The sequence below is a fragment of the Styela clava genome, chromosome 7, assembly GCF_964204865.1.
Source record: "Styela clava chromosome 7, kaStyClav1.hap1.2, whole genome shotgun sequence".
In the NCBI taxonomy this organism is placed as follows: Eukaryota; Metazoa; Chordata; class Ascidiacea; order Stolidobranchia; family Styelidae; genus Styela; species Styela clava.
The window spans coordinates 19,879,529-19,891,622 of NC_135256.1; the positions used below are offsets into that span (position 1 = coordinate 19,879,529).

The 12,094-nt window shown below is 31.5% G+C and overlaps 1 protein-coding gene across 1 annotated transcript in view; it reads left to right on the forward strand.

The window, feature by feature from the left end:
• Positions 1 to 12,094, forward strand: part of LOC120328077 (dynein axonemal heavy chain 2-like) — a 73,969-nt gene that overhangs the window by 9,295 nt on the left and 52,580 nt on the right. The window contains exons 12-27 of the mRNA XM_039394474.2: positions 614 to 787; positions 1,474 to 1,639; positions 2,031 to 2,177; positions 2,769 to 2,983; positions 3,518 to 3,652; positions 4,123 to 4,291; positions 4,890 to 5,000; positions 5,481 to 5,609; positions 6,381 to 6,566; positions 7,220 to 7,382; positions 7,728 to 7,920; positions 8,552 to 8,752; positions 9,404 to 9,560; positions 9,711 to 9,943; positions 10,702 to 10,828; positions 11,457 to 11,597. Coding sequence (XP_039250408.2) covers positions 614 to 787; positions 1,474 to 1,639; positions 2,031 to 2,177; positions 2,769 to 2,983; positions 3,518 to 3,652; positions 4,123 to 4,291; positions 4,890 to 5,000; positions 5,481 to 5,609; positions 6,381 to 6,566; positions 7,220 to 7,382; positions 7,728 to 7,920; positions 8,552 to 8,752; positions 9,404 to 9,560; positions 9,711 to 9,943; positions 10,702 to 10,828; positions 11,457 to 11,597 — 2,647 coding nt within the window. The remainder of the gene's footprint in view (positions 1 to 613; positions 788 to 1,473; positions 1,640 to 2,030; positions 2,178 to 2,768; positions 2,984 to 3,517; positions 3,653 to 4,122; positions 4,292 to 4,889; positions 5,001 to 5,480; positions 5,610 to 6,380; positions 6,567 to 7,219; positions 7,383 to 7,727; positions 7,921 to 8,551; positions 8,753 to 9,403; positions 9,561 to 9,710; positions 9,944 to 10,701; positions 10,829 to 11,456; positions 11,598 to 12,094) is intronic.

The window sequence follows — 12,094 nt, forward strand, 5'->3', positions numbered from 1 at the left end:
ATCTGACCAAAGTTGTCCTATTCCTCAGACAAGAAGTATAAAAAATTGCCACCTACAAAAAAGCCGTAGTTAGGTAAACACTACTTCATTCAACCCTGATGTTTGCATTATTTTCGTTTCGCTAACAACCTGAAAAGGCGGGAGTTATTTGGACTATCGATTACCGTTAATATAATTAGGAGCAAAGATTCGAGCTGTGTTAATCTTGCTCTGTTGTTGGGTAAGAATAATGTGAGATTATGTATTACTAACACTAACTATTTGTGTTTCTGAAATGTTGTATTTATCCAGTTTCCCAGTTATCATATTCGTTTCAGATTTATCGATTTGTTGAGATGGGAAACGTTGGCAACTAGCATTTACATAAACCATATGTACAACACAGGGGAGTCATGTAATCCTCTTCATGTTCATTATGATCCCCAACTGGATGCTTATATTTTTCGAGTATAAACTAAGATCACTGAAAAATAAACATTAATTCTTCTAAATTTAACTGTCTCTACTTTTTCAGCTAAATTGTATTTTTAACCACAAATTTTATATATTTTTTCATTTCACTTATTGAAATTAAAATTGGGTTTTATATATTCTGATTTATTTTGAAATACAGGAAAGATGGTGACAGAACTCCACTACCTTCCTTCTCTGGTCAACGCGGCCCAGAAATTGCTCGTAGTTTATTAGAAATTGAAGGAACATTTGATAAACATCTTCAGATATTAAGAACTGTCAAAAAAGGAATTCTTGATGTTAAGAATACATCTTGGCATGATGACTATAATAGGTAACAAAATTCTGTTTCAAGATTTTCAGTTTTACCAAATCAACACTTTTACTAGTACAAGAATACATACCGGTAATTGATATCATTGTTTACTCTTCATTAGACAGCATTTTGATTTTGTTGTGACGAAAGTTGTTTTCCATTGAAATTTGCACCTGACTAAAGAAAATTCCTCAATATATAAAATTAAGGGACCTCCTGAAGTATGATAAGTACGCACCAAGATGGCGCACAACCTGAACTCAGGTTGTGTACAAGGTTAGGGTTCAGGTTGTGCAACATCTTGGTGCGCATACTTCAGGAGTACCAAATTAAGATTTTCATTTAATCCCTGAATATTTCTGACTCGTTAGTCTTATTATAATACAAATTTTTTTCCCTATAATAAATTATTCGAATCACCATCTAAAGGTCCAGTGAAGTTTTGACAAGCACATAGTTATATTACAAAATAGCTACGTTCCTTCCTTCAATAGTTATTAATGACCGCATATAGAGTTTCAAATTAGGCAAATGGAGGAAAATATTGAAAAAGGGTGGGAATCACTTTGCACTTTTTCCCATGTCGCTATTTGTGTGGATTTATGCTGTCTGCAAACATGCGAATCATCAAAGCTGTTTCAAAGCTTATTACATTGTACAAAAATATTCAATCTTATTGGCATAATTTATTATACATTCTCTAGGTTCCGCACAGGTGTAAAAGATCTCGAAGTGATGACACAGAACCTCATTACATCTGCATTTGAAACAGTCAGTACAGTGGAAGAAGGTGTTATGTTGTTGGATGTTTTCCAGAGCTTTTCAGGAAGAGAATCAATCAAGAGAACAATTGATAAGAGAACAGTGGAGGTTTGTTATTGTTGAAATTCAGATTCTGATACTTTATTCTCATCGTGCATCAAACATTGTACAATTAGTAAAAAATAAATAAAAAATAAATCACAAAGCGTACAATAATTTGGCCACAGTTGGCGAGGGCTGCGAAAGACTATCAAGTCATCGTGCCTGCGAAACCATTAATCACTGAGTTCTGCAGCATATTGCATGAAAAAAAATTAATTGAGTTAACTACGATAGTTCAACATGTGATGTTGAATGAATGCTGTTGGAAAATATAAATTAAATCAAAAAAGTCAGTCGGGATAGAACTGTTGAAACAAATTTCAAAAACTTTGGTTACCGGTAATTTCAAACTTGAGAACTCCTTTTTAAGTTGCAATGTATTTGGTACTTTTTCTAGGTTTACTCAGTTTTCAATGAAGAACTAAACAATGTTAAGAAAGAATTGAGCTCAAAAGCTACAAATCTGTTGCCATGGCAAGCCAAGTATGCAGGGGCTGCTCATTGGGCGCGGGCATTGAAGCGTAGAATTGATCGTCCAATGGAGGTAAGTGGAGTTAGCTAGGAGCTAGCTATTTTACTCGTTGCTGGTGGCTATTTCCAGTTTTTCTAGCTGGTAAAATTATGTTTTATACTAATTTTATTTTGTAAAAACTTTCTAAAATGTAGAATGGAATATTTTACCTGTAAGAAGTTATAGAATAGTAAGTATATTTGCTGTTTATCTCGGTGGGGGTAATGGCGTTTAATCTTCTCATTTTATGGGAAACCATGGCCTCTTGTCTGGTTACCAGCTAATGTTGGGTATGTATTCCCTATGAGCTTTGAACCTTCGCGGATTCGTGTCGGGTATTATAAAGTGCAATGGCAAGCGTGTTTCTTAGTACAATGTTTGCACTCTCTGGTCTGATTTTACGAATATAAATATTTAGTAAGGAAAGATCTATTTGAAATAGTATTAATCATGATATATCCGCAAATCAACTTCTTTGTACATTCTAAACTTGATTTGCAAAGGTAAGAATGGCCACTTTCCCTGGTTTTCTCAAGACAATTTCTGGGTGATATCTTGCTATTTTATTGCATATGAGTACAATTTAAAAAAATTTTTTTGGAATTTGTACAATTTTATTTCTAGGTGTTGAACAACGCATTTTTCCTTCCTGAAATTGGTCTTGGACAAGAAACAAGAACAGCATATACACAACTCGCTCAAGCCCTAGATGAATTTGTTCGTAAAACTTTCAATGAATGGACAAGCACTGTAGATGACCAATGTATCAGAAAACTGGACAGGTCACTTATGCAAAAAGGAGCAGTCACAAAGGATATGCTCAATATGAATTTCGACAAGTTAGTATTAATAATTTATTTTCATTTTGCTGTTTTTGTTTAATATACATGCTTCCGCAGGTCTGGTGTCTGGATTTTATATATATAAAATGTTGGTACAACTTATATGGCTTCTAAAATTTATATATCACACTTGGTGCATCATTGGCAGGGCTTGTGAGTCAGCATACGAAATGATAATTAATATTCAAGTTTAAAATTGGACTGTCTGCTGGCACAGTGGTATTACAGGATAAATAAATTTACTTTAGTCTTGATAAATTTGTTTAGGTTTCATCATATATTGGCTCTTTGCTGAATTACTAGTCGCCTGTGATTTGCATTTTATTTAGTTGAATTAAAATTCTACAAAATATTTGATTTTTCAAAACATTGATTGAAATCCTGAAACTTACTTATTCACACATCTACAAATCCCATTAACACAGGCCTTATGCTTAGACCCTGTCATTGTAAATGTGAATTTGATGTTTTTCTCAAGCAACAGCCTTGTTACTCTCTTGTCACTCATTTTTTATAATACTTTTTTTTCAGAGACTTGCTCAAATTATTCAATGAAATTCACTACTGGGAGAGATTGATGTTTGAGATTCCACATTACGTTAATGATGTTTACATGAAGAGAGAGGAATTAAGAAATTTGAGAGAACATGTTCTTCTAGTTGTGCGGTGTGTAAATTTACTGGAATATTTTAGAATTGATATAAAATTTCATGAATAAGACACAAATTGGAAGTTTTGACACCCGCAAGTCGAGGCCAGATTTTTTAGCTTTGAGTAACTGTGAGGTCATTATGATACTTGGTAACCTGGTAATAAACATAACCCAGGTCATTTGGAACATATTTTAAATGGGACGAACAAGACACAAATTGGGAGTTTTGACTTCTGCAAATCGAGGCCAGATTTCTTTAGCTTTGAGCAACTGTGATGTCATTATGATAAACAGTAACTCTGAAATACCCTGTTGATTTTAATGAAGGTATATGATTACATCATTCCCTCCAGTCTACATCGAAGAGGAAAAATACCTTCTGTTTGTTAGTACTGTATTTTTGGTGTTTCCATTACTGTTTTCCATTTGACAAAACAATGAATTTCTTTTTGTTTTCTTCCTACTAACAGAATTTATATTTTAGAGATTACAATCGCATCATATCAGTGTTATCTGTCGAAGAGCGAGGTTTGTTTCGTGAACGAATTCGATCTCTTGATAAAAAAATTCGACCTGGACTTTCAAAACTTACTTGGGCATCAAAAGGAATTTCTGAATTCTTTGTTGGTGAATGTCGTGGTCATGCTAAAAAGGTATTTATCATGTCCTACATATTATAGTTTTTGAAATATTGACTGAGTTATTAAACAGTTATATAAAAATTAAACAATCTTAGTTATTTTTCAATTCCTGATTTCTCCTAATTGTCCCAATTCGATGGTTATAACTATTATATTACTGCTTTTGATTTTTATTGCTAATTGAACTTATTTTTTAATTATTGTGTTGTTTATATTTGGTTTCTCATAAAACATCATTCTTTTTGGGATGGCTAATTAATTTTTATATAAACAGAATCCGTTATATAAAACCAAAAGGAATTTTTTGTAATCCAGATAATGGTAATCAGCATTCTTTCAATGAAATTGGTCTAGCTAAACTTTATGATGTTGATGTATCAGATTCTATTATGAATTTGTTTTTTGTAATTTCATGCAATCTACAAAATTCAAAATAAAAGTGAACTGCATAAACTGAAATAAAATTTATGAATACAGATGATCTTATACATAAGCAGATGATGTGATTTTAACTCTCCGATTTTAAACTCCATCCCCATTTATTGAATAATTGTGAATTTTAGTTTTTTCCAAGTTTTAAACTTTAATTTTTGTTATTTGCCGATATCAGGTTCAAAGCATTGTTGATGATTACAAATCGGCAAATCTATCGATTGCAAGATCCTGTAGAAAGATCAGTGAATTACTTCTTGTTCATCTCGATGGAAAGAGAATTTATGAGGTTTGTTATTTATACCAGATAAAGATGATATATGACTTCTGTATGTTATAGAATATAAATGTACAAATTCTTTTTTAAAAATTAACATTTTTAGGGTGAAACTTGAAAAAGCTGCGTTGAGAAAAACTATATTTTTGATTTTTAAACTTTTTATAATTTTGGTGATTATTGCTCCCTACCAGCTCAAAGAACACGTGTCTTTTTGTGATATTATAACATATTTCGTCTTTTTGTTCGAAAACCTCGCCATGTTCACCATGTTCTAGTACCTGAAATGTTGAGATGGCAGTTATGGGCATATTCAGCCGCAGCTGCGTTGATGTAGATTAGACGATCATTCTTTACAGGATTTAAACATTATACCCCATGCAACATAATAAGGGTTGCTATTTTACTAACTTTTCTCATGAGTTAGTTGTGTCTACCGTACTGGTACTTAGTGCTGCAGGTTGTATAAAAAAAATGCAATGTCTTCTGCAGGATCTTGAATTTCAAGATGATCAATTCAAACATCGTGATAATATGCAGAAGAAGTTGGATGAATGTCATGCTGGTATAATAGCTACAATGAAAAGCACTTATAAAGTATTCATGTCAGATGGACCTGAAGTAAGGATTGTTTATTATTCGTTAATACTACATTCTGAGCTGCTATATTCAACATGGTTAAATATATTCTGAAGGCTTTAACTCAAAAGGGTGAAACCTGAAAAAATTGTTTTGACAAAATGGGTAAAACGTATATTTTTGGCTTCAAAACTCCTGTATCGTTTTATTAAAATACTTAATTTGAAAATGGCCTCAAACAATGAATTAATCCCCCTTTTTGCGTCATTATACAGTTGCAGTTAATTAGTTTCATATATTTTCTGTTGTCTAATATTTCATTTTCATCCCTATTTTGTATTGATGCCATGTTTAGCTTTTCTTATTCAATAACCCCTTACCCCTTTGTGCAAGGCATCCTGGATTACTAAAACGTTCGGGTACAATCATTCACGAACAGAAGTTTGAAGTGTTAAATAAATTTTCGTAAAAGTGATTGAGAACATTTGGGGTTCTGTTTTTTTGTGTCACCCTAATATTTTTCTCAAAGATATTTTTTCAATAATGTAATCCTTTTAGTAAATTCTTCAACCTATAGCCTGGTCATCTAGTAACTGTGAATATTATTCAAACCAACGAATATCGTCGGAGTTGATTCCGATGTCCACATGCTCATATTGGCCTCTCTACTCTATTTGTTACCCTTTTTTTGCCCTAATGATCTGGTTGACTAAACAATCTCTCTCTCTTATTCCATATTATTTAACTATCCAGTTGTCTGGGTTGCAGTTTTAAAATTCACATTCATGATTTGTCTTGTTTTATATTTTTCAGGTTTACCAACACTGGGTTCGATACACAGAACGCATGGATCAGCATGTTGAAGATGCATTCAGATTGAATATCAAATGGTCATTGCAAGAAATTGCTAAAGCAGTCAGCGATGACTCAAAAACAACACCTAATCCATTGTTCAGAGTCAAAGTTGTTTTGATACCTGGCAAAAATAATGTTCCGCAGGTATCAGTTCTCTTTTTAGCGTTAGTGACTTCTTTATGGCTATGAATATCGACTGCCAGCTCTTAATAAAAAACCTTATCATTTTATGTTCAATTTGCTGTAAGCTCATGGCCTAAGAAAAAGAAGAATTATTTGATATTTTGAATATCTTTGTTAAGGGAATCAGATGTTTTTATTGTAAATTTTTTATTTTGATATAAATCGTAATATTGATGTAACCTAATTCACCATCCAATTAATACAAACACTACATTATAAAGTATATATCACATCCTAACAGAAAACTGAATTAATTCAGTTATGGTTATGAGCATCTGCAACCCATATTGAATTCTCCAATTGGTTAGTATTATAACCTTCCTGAAATAGGAAGAATAGACAGAGCCCTGACCAAAGTAAATATGGACTGATAACTCTTATTAAAGAACTGCATTAAAGTTATCGTAAGCTCATAGCCAAAAAAGCTAAATCTATTCTGTATGGGTAATTACATTTGAAACTGAAATTATGATAATTATGTTCTGAACGGACTTTTCTGAAAAAATACTGTGAAGCCAATCAACTTTATAAAAAATATTCAAACATTTTTTGGATCAATGTACCGGTACTTGTTTTTTATCCTACTATTTTTAATTTTTTTACACTTTTTCAAGGTTGAATTTTCACCAACTCTACATCAACTTGCAAGTATTGTGAGCAATGTCAGCATGCAACTCACATCTGCCATTGCACATTTCAAAAGATTACCTGAATTGTTGACAAGAATGAAGAGACAACAATTGTTTGAACACAAAGATCCTATTTTTGCTATTATTGGTGGGTTTTGTATTATCTGGTTTGGTATATTTATTTATTTTTTTTATTTTTACGTAATTGTGCAATTTCAATACAATATTGAAGACTTTGAAAAAGTTTTCTTTTGTTTTATATTGATCATAAAGTGAACCTTTTTTTTGTTTTGTTGTGTTTTTCAATGGGTAAACGATGGATGTGCTATACTTTAGGATAAAACAATTCATTGTGCATTGAAATCAAAATTTCATATTAGATTAAAATATGTCATCGTAATTTCAATGTTTCTATGCAGATCACAGAAAAGCAGTAATTTTGTTTATTCATATTTTTAAAACATCATTTTTGATTATTAATTATTTTCCACAGAGAGAGATGATGAAACTCGTAAAATCCAGCGAACAATCCACGATGGAATGGAGAGCAATGCTGCAAGATTGGAAGAATATCTTTCAACCTGGGGTATTTATAAAGAGATTTGGGAAATCAATAAAGATGCTTTCATCAGAAGATATCAACGTTTGGATCCCCCAGTTTCCAGTTTCGATTCTGATGTGGCTAGGTATTTCTTTATGTGAAATTACTTTCAAAATGCATGATGTGTGAAAATAAAATGTGGGAGTAAACATCACGGTCAAAATTTGTCTTTAGTCAAAGATGCCAGTAATCAAATTGTTGCATTTCTATGAAATGGAAAGAATTTTATTTTACAATTAGTATTTTCATTTGTTTATAATTAGTTTCATATTAGTCATAATTTTTTGCAATCTTATGTGTCCAATCCTACTGAAAACCCAGGTATATGGCATGATGAAGCTTTTTTTCAATTCATTTCCAACGTCAGATTGTTTTCAATGAGACTTAAGCTATTTTGCTTCAAGCTTGTTGCTACCAATCTTCCACAATTCCATTGCACTACCCAATCCTTTGCTTCATCGTTTTTTTTGTATCCATTTAATTCTCTAGATAACAAAACAGCTTCAAACGAATATAATTGCAAAATAAATCAATTTTCAGTTCAGTTTTATTAGAAATCATCTTTTTATTTCCTTCTCAGATGTTTTTAACTTCAGAATTCTTGAATTGTGAAATATTTTTCCGGTTGCAAAAATACTCAGGAAGTCATCCATAATGCTGTGAAAAATAAAGATCATCAAAACTGCATAAATGCAATTACTTATTCTTTTCTACAGATACACAGAAGTCAGTAACAATGTGCAAAAGGAAGAGACAGTTCTCAACATTCAATTTGTCCTTGTTGATTGTTCTCCGCTCAAGTTTGCAATGCTTTCTCATTGTAATGAATGGCAGAATAAATTCACAACTCTTCTACAAGAAATGGCAACAGCAAGATTAACAGAATTGACAACTTTCTTGAAGACAAATGCAGAGAAGTATGATTTATAGGAATGGTGTAGGTCTCAAATCATGGAAGTTGCTTTGATATATTGCAAGTATAGGTGGTTTCACTGAGTGGTATTCATAAGTTTCATTTGAGTATGTTTGACATGTAGTGCCTTAGATGAATAGACTTGTCATATTGAACCTTTTTGGGATTTGTCAATTTATGTTTCATACTGGTAATCTAATCTTGGACTTGATTGAAAACAAAACAAAAACACAGAGCAGTAGTTTTGTATTATAATATCAAAATCGTTTTTTTTGCCAATGAAATTTTCTTGCAAAAGATACCAGCATAACATAATAATACAAATTCATCTCAGCGTTAATTAAATCAGTTTCTTTTCAGACATAACTTGTTTGTTTTTGCTAGCTTGACGTTTAGCTCATTGTGATAAGGGATGGAAACACGCTTGTGATCGTATCACTCATTCCCCTGCATGATTCGCATGTTTGAATCTTGTGAGAGATAATTGTGTGCGCAAGGATTTTTGACCTCATGGCCATCATTAGGTTATTCATACAATCACTATTCTGTTACAGCTTAAGTCATCATCATAGTCTATGGATTTTGAACAATTAATTTTACAAATTAATTCATTAAAATCATTTCAAAACAATTTTATCTTGACAAAAATTATTAGGGTTAGTCAACCTCCGAAGACATTGGACGAATTGGGAGATAGTCTTGATCTCTGGGAGAAATTAAACTCTGAGCGAACAAAAACTGAATCAAAGATTCAACCAATTCATGAGCAATTTGGAATTTTGGAAAAGTATGAAGTACCTGTGCCAGATGAGGTGATGTTTTCAATGCTTTTACAAAGTTATCAGTTAAATGATTAACTTTTAGTTTTTCATCATTTTGAAGTTTACAATGTTTATGCGAAAATTGATGGTAATAATTTCATAATGTTTCAATTTTCAAGAAATGTCCTTCAATATTTTTAGACTATGCAAATGCTTCATCAACTGAATGATGAATACATGAAATTTCAACAATGTTTGTTTGATGCTGATATTATGTTGAAAAAACATAAAGAAAAATTCAAGTCCGGTCTATTGACACAAGCAGAAGAATTCCGTAAACATGTTGGAGGTCTTTGCTCTGACTTTCTACAACAAGGACCATTTACCAGTAATTTTACAAGCGAAAAAGCCTTGGAGCTCATTGGCAATTTCAAGTAAGTCAAATATATTGAATAAGGTACATTTTGACGCCACAATTTGGGCCCTAGCTTATTTAGCCCAGCCTAATTACAGCCTTTTGTTAAAAAAAATTCGTCTTAACGAACAAAATTACAGTACAGCAGATTTAAACCTTTTTTTCAAATCTTGTATTCATTAATCTTAAAAGTAATTTTGTATTTGAAAATATACCCAAACTCTAAATATGTTATTTCGAACTCTAAAGCATCTACGGTAACTCTATAAATTTATATTATTTTGTGCCTGATCTTACTTTTCAAATCAAATGTTTTAAAATTTGACATTTTTCTGAGCCAGTTTTTAGTTTCGATACTTCTCTGGCACCAGATCGGGAGTTCACAATAGTTCCATTCAGAGATATATTGCTCCTTTCTCTTGATTATAATTTGTATCTGAGTATCAAATTCTAATATAGGGCTGCTATTGTTAAATTTTTATTTAAATTTTGTATTGTATCCATATTGAAAGCTAGAATAAAGTATTATTATCAAGGTATCTAAGGTCATTTTTAACACATTCTAGAGAAACCTAACTTTTTTTTGATGTCCTAGATTACTGAAAGTTTTGGGTACAATCATACACAAACAGGAGTTCCAGTGTTAATTGAATTTTCTCCATTTTTGTAGAAGTGAGAAATTTCTGGATTCTGTTTTTTGTCACCCTTGTACAATAAGAAATGCATCTACCAATCCATTTTAAACAATCTGAGTTTTTATTTTATTGTGATTATCAGGAAGAATGTTAATGATCTGAAATTGCAAGAAGTATCATTGAGAAGAGGACTCGGAATTTTTAAAATTGAGCAACAACCTTCAAAAGATTTAACCGGGCTCGATAAAGATCTGGATCATATTGAACAGGTAGAGAAGTTAAAACGATGACAAACTGTTAGTTTATTTGAACAGTTTAAAATTAATATTTTCCTCTAAAAGGTAATACCTTTCATCATTTTTGGGTTGAGTTTCATGATATCTTCAAAGCTTATCACTTGGAATTAGATTGTGTTCTGAAAGTTTTTTTTGAAAAGATAATTAGCTTGTTATCAGTTACTGATATAAATTAATTAGTGAACGTTTAATAATATATCATAAGAAAATATTTTTGAAGTTTCCTAAACTTTTGTTAGAATTGAGATTCAATTTTTCGAATTGATTTATTGGCATAATCTGGTTGACAAATAAGGCTTGCATTTTTGAATTTCTAATGATTTCAAAATCGAATATTTTTTTTACATCTAATCAAATCTCGAATACTAGGAAGATATTTCAGTTATCGCAACGATGTAAATGTATGTGACTCTGAACGTATTGAAAGAGAAACAGTGATTCTCATACATCCAGACGGAAAAAAGGTTTGCAAAAAAATTAAAGAATTCACCTCCACCTTTGACAAACAGAAAAAAAAAAATGGCAGGGATTCATAACTTTCATCTGAAAATTTTTTTATTTGCTTATTACTTTTATCTTCATCAATTATTCTATTTTCAAGATTTGGGAATTAACGAAAGAATGGGAAGGATTATGGGACGAATGGAAAGTTGGACAATTCAAAGATCTTGTTACAGCTGATATGGAGATGACGGCTCAAGGATTGTATAAGAAATTGAATAAATTGAGCAGAGAACTCAAGGTATTTTATGGTCCTGTTTTTATCACTATTAGCATCAAATGGATATTATTTGAAGGTTTTAACCCAGAAAGGGCAAGTAGGGGAAATGTTTATTTTTGATTTTAATCTATAACGCTATCTATATTCAAATACACCAGTGAATATTGTGTAAATCTATGATTAGATACCAGCGTAAAGTGCATCTAATTTTTTTTTTTCAATATTTTGAATTTTCAACATTTTCACTTTTTTGTTTTGGGACCATTGTGATATAATAATACTCCACATTGTACTATGATTGACCAGACTCATATATACAATTTTTCAAAAATTTCTCTATGTGTACAAATTTGTCTTATTTTGCGTATGAATAGCATACATTACTCTATTATTCTTTGTGCAAGAGAGCACCAGTACTTTGCGTGCTTAAGGAATGATTTTGAGGAAGTCTTTTTAAATATCTCTTGTGAGAGAATTCTTGGTTCAACAACTGTACATTTTTCACAAAAATTTCGATT